Consider the following 4,534-nt stretch of genomic DNA (forward strand, 5'->3'; position numbering starts at 1 on the left):
ATTTCATTAAAGCAATGTTTATTAGCAAAACTAAAATAACATTTATAATACCCCACATTGTCTAATATATGAATTGTAATAACATTTAAAACTCAACTCTGCAACGTTTACTTTGACTGTTATACTAATAATTTATATCATGAAAGCATTTTGCAATTTACAATACGTTTTTATGAAATTATTTTCATCTTCGGTGTTACATGAATGGTTTCGCATCTAGCTCTAAAGACGGTTTTGCTGTAGCAGACGAGTTGCTGTCATGTTAGCCTTGAAGAAGCTTCGATGTGATCACTGCTCATTCAGATTTTTTTTTTGTTCCTATTCTTGTACACGCTTGGGAAAAATGCGGATTAAAATGGACAAAAGTAGCTACCATGCCGCAATGTATGCCATGTCTGTCGAACGTTTGCTGAACGACAGTGTTTTTTATATCCGTTCACGTGTCTAGTACGTTGACGACATGCCGCTGCAGAATCTACCTTCTGTGTTCTTTCATTTCGGGGCTGCACTCACCACGAAACCCGCGAGCGACAGCGCGAAACCAGGCAAAAGCCACCCACCGCCGCTGAAGCAGACGCGGAGCGAACAGTGAGCAGGTTGCGCCCCTTGCGGTGGCGGAGAGCGCAACTCAAGGAGTAAAGTTCCCATTGTTCCCGCGGAGATTTAGAAGGCCGTAAGAAAGAGCGCGCGCTCTCCCCCGAGTATATACACTAGTCAGTATGGGAGGGTATTTGTGCACACCGTGAACGCGCAATCACGTGACACAAAAATGACGTGGGGCTACTACGTCACTTCTGCGTGTCCTGTCCACGTTTTTTTTTTTTTAATCCTCTGAACGTAGCAGTGACGTAGAAAAAACGTCCCTGCTACGTACAATGTCCTTTTTTTTTGTTTTTTTGTTTTCTCTCTCCTCCATGGAAGTTAGTGAGAGCGTGTATGCAACGTCTCTCTCAAGTCGGATTCGCTGAAAGGACGTAAGGAAGGGGCACGCGGCCTGGCCAACGCAGACGGCGCGGTTAAAATGTTGCCGTCGGCGCTCGATTGCTTCCGGGGTTCTAGCGTAAACCAGCACGAACGCTTGGTCCCTTTTTTTTTCTTCTTTTTTTTTTCTCCCCTCTAGCTGTGAGGTATGGGCTGCTGTGGCCGGAGCGGAAGCGTGAAGGGACGATAAAAATTCGTCTGCTTCTGTACGCTGCGCTTTAGAAACGCGCGCGTACAGTGCGACGTGCGTGATTCCAAGGTGATCACTTCATGTCTGATATACTCAGAATAAACTTCTCGAACACAGGTCATTTCGCGAGAACTGAACAGCGAATACATGGGCTCAACTAGCCGAATGATTCCCATCTTGCACCGTCACATCGTTGCGGACAAAACGGTCGATCGCAGTGCAAAATTCTTGAATAACCTTTCGTCATAACCTTGAAATCGCGGTAGACTATACTGGGCTCAAATGTGCCGCGTTTATGTATGTATATGTACGAAAACCTTATTGATCCACCGAGATTTGCACCTTAATTAAGTTGCCATCAGCGCGCGCGACAATGGGCGTGTGAACAGTGGGCGTGTGAATGAGTGGGCGTGTGAACAGCACGACGATGCGGTTTCCTAACCCGCTCTGCTTCCTCGTCCAGGTTACCGCATGGGCTCACTTCAGCGCCGTACCGCTATCTTCACCCACCACTGACGCCAGCAAGCCCTGTCATTTCAACAACGGAATTGGATCCACCTGGCCTCACGACACCCGGATTTTCACGGTCATCCCTCCATCATTTCAAAGATCCGGATCGACGGCAACATCACCCTCTGCTGCCTATATGAAGAGCTGGCGGGATCACGGCGCCTTTAGTGGGCGTGTGAACAGCACGACGATGCGGTTTCCTAACCCGCTCTGCTTCCTCGTCCAGGTTAGTCCTGTTACACCTCTATACGCTAAGAAATCGAATAACGTTTGTCTGCTGCTGTTCCCACGCCCGGGAGTTTTGCTTTCCGTGCTCAGTGAATGCTTTGATGTTACAACCCATCTGCTTATGTTGTCCGGTGATGTTGAGCTCAACCCTGGGCCTCCGCCGAACACGAGATCGAGGGCGCAGGACTCTCCGTCAGATTCTGGTTCTACGCAAATGGACGATATACTTGCAATATTGCAAACTGTGAACACGCGGACTGAAAAAATGGAAAGGGATCAGAATGATTTAATCAAGTCTGTTGACGATCTTAAAAAAACACAGGCTAAATTTCAAGAAAATCTGGCAGATATAGAAAGAAGGCTAACAGGGGTTGAATGCAAAACCGTCACCCTTGAGGCAGTTGAGGAGGAGCTACAGCGTCTTCGCCAGTCGATTGATCGTCTTTCAACTGAAAACTCTCAACTGCACTCTAAGCAGGCTGAGTTTGAAGACAGGCAGCGGCGAGACAACCTTATTTTCTACGGCCTATCAGACACACAATCCGAATCCTGGGCTCAGTCAGAGGAAAAACTGGTTAGCATGCTTTCGTCCTGTTTGAAAATTCCACCCACCGAAATTCTGGTTGAAAGAGCACACAGGCTCGGCGTGTATACTCCGAATAAATGCAGGCCACTTATTGCTAAATTTTCGTCCTACAAGCTTAAACAGAAAATACTCGTCGCTAGTTCTAAGCTGAAGGAAGAAAAAATTGGAGTTAGTGAAGACTATTCCGTCGCTACTCGTCTTGCTAGGAAGAAACTGGTTGAATTTGGCAAAACCCAACCATTAACCTTCAAACTTCGCTTCAATAAATTGTACATAAATAAAACGTGTTACACCTACAATCCCTTTGATGATTGCGTGCATGTACTTTCCAGTGTCTCTACGCCACTGGTCGAATCTTCTGATGACATGCATGCACTATCTATTCCTTCCACCTCATCCGCTCAGCCCATCACTGATTAGCACTATAAGCGAGGGGCAGTGGAATAAAGTTACCCGTCAGTAACCAACTTTCATTTTTATTCACAAATATACGGAGCATACTTCCAAAACGCGACGATCTTTGCTCTGTTATCAATGCTTGTGATGCCGACATAGTATGCCTTACTGAAACCTGGCTGTCTGCGAAGGTTGATAGCAGTGTCAAAAGCGCTGCAACATTCATCGGTGTGACAGGGGTGCTCGGTGTGGTGGAGGCGTGCTTATCGCCGTCTGTGATGCTATTTTGTCTTTTCCTATCCATTGTACGACCGATTTAGAACTAGTCTTGGTTGAAATTCGCACGTGCACCAAGAAATTGATATTGGGTACTTGCTATCGTCCGCCTTCCAGTTCACCAACCTTTGCCGACGACCTTCATGATGTCATCCATATGATTACTGTGCGGTATCCAAACAGTCCCTTCATTTTACTAGGCGACTTCAATTTACCTAACATTGTGTGGTGTGATGTAAATTCTTATTGTAATCCTTTTTCCAGTGAAGGCGATAGATTTTTGAGTTTGTGCAGTGACTTCAACTTGTCCCAGCTTGTGATGCAGCCAACTCGGATCATGTCGACTACTTCTAACATCCTTGATTTAATTCTTACTACTTCGCCCGACCTTTTTCAGCCTTTATCGTTCCTACCAGGGCTAAGTGATCACTTGCTGCTTCATTTTTCTTTATCTTGCACCGTACCTCATCAGAGTAACCACAAAAAATGTATCCACGACTATAAAAGTGCTAATTTTGATGCCATTAACCATGAACGCTCTGTTTTTCTAGATGATTACTTACCAAACTTTCACGATCGTTGCGTGAATACAAACTGGAGCTTGTTTAAAGAAAAAGTTGCTGCGCTCACTGAAAAATATGTTCCACGTCTAGTCATCACCTCTAATCGACAATCACCATGGTTCACTCAATCGTTAAAACGGCTTTGCAATAAGAAAAAACGCATTTTCCGCTCTGCAAAACTAACCGGTTCCCAAGAACGTTGGACTGCTTATCAGGCCGCGGCCCTTGAATATAAAGCTGCACTCAAGCACACCAAGGATGTATTTTTCAATGACACATTACCTTCCCTCTTAATCAATAACCCTAGACAATTTTGGAGCTTAGTTAACAAAAACGACACTTCATCCATCAGCCTTAAAGACTCTAGTGACGAGCTAATCCACCCAAATGAGTGTGCAAATGTCCTTAACAGTGTATTCGTTTCAGCGTTTTCTAAATATGTGCGTTCTGAAACCCCTGCATATACCAGTGCTGACTTTTTGCCAATGGATTCTATTGTCTTTGACTCTGTTAGTGTGGAAAAAATAATCGAAAAACAAAACATTTCTTCATCATGTGGTGTTGATAATATTAATTCCAAGTTCTTGATTAAAACCAAAGTGTACAGCGCAATAATACTATCTAACCTATTTCAGCAATCGCTTCAAACAGCCTGCATACCGGGGGACTGGAAGGTCGGGAAGGTGATTCCGTTGCATAAGTCCAGAGATAAACATTCCCCACATAATTATCGACCAATCTCACTAACAAGCATTCCGTGTAAAATCATGGAGCATGTTATTTACTCTCACCTTGCATCATTCC

The 4,534-nt window shown here is 44.8% G+C and overlaps 1 protein-coding gene across 1 annotated transcript; it reads left to right on the top strand.

The window, feature by feature from the left end:
- The first annotated feature begins 1,899 nt into the window (after positions 1–1,899).
- LOC146180422 (uncharacterized) lies at positions 1,900–2,915 on the top strand. Its single transcript, XM_084577749.1, has one exon. The coding sequence runs from the start codon at positions 2,031–2,033 to the stop codon at positions 2,913–2,915; it is 885 nt and encodes a 294-aa protein (XP_084433875.1). The 5' UTR covers positions 1,900–2,030.
- Positions 2,916–4,534: the final 1,619 nt, after the last annotated feature.

The sequence above is a fragment of the Amblyomma maculatum genome, chromosome 8, assembly GCF_055883805.1.
Source record: "Amblyomma maculatum isolate TAMU_Amacu chromosome 8, ASM5588380v1, whole genome shotgun sequence".
NCBI classification, from domain to species: domain Eukaryota; kingdom Metazoa; phylum Arthropoda; class Arachnida; order Ixodida; family Ixodidae; genus Amblyomma; species Amblyomma maculatum.

What these genes read in the sequence shown, in the direction of transcription:
- LOC146180422 (XM_084577749.1), top strand. Translation starts at nt 2,031, where the DNA reads ATGTTGTCCGGTGATGTTGAGCTCAACCCTGGGCCTCCGCCGAACACG.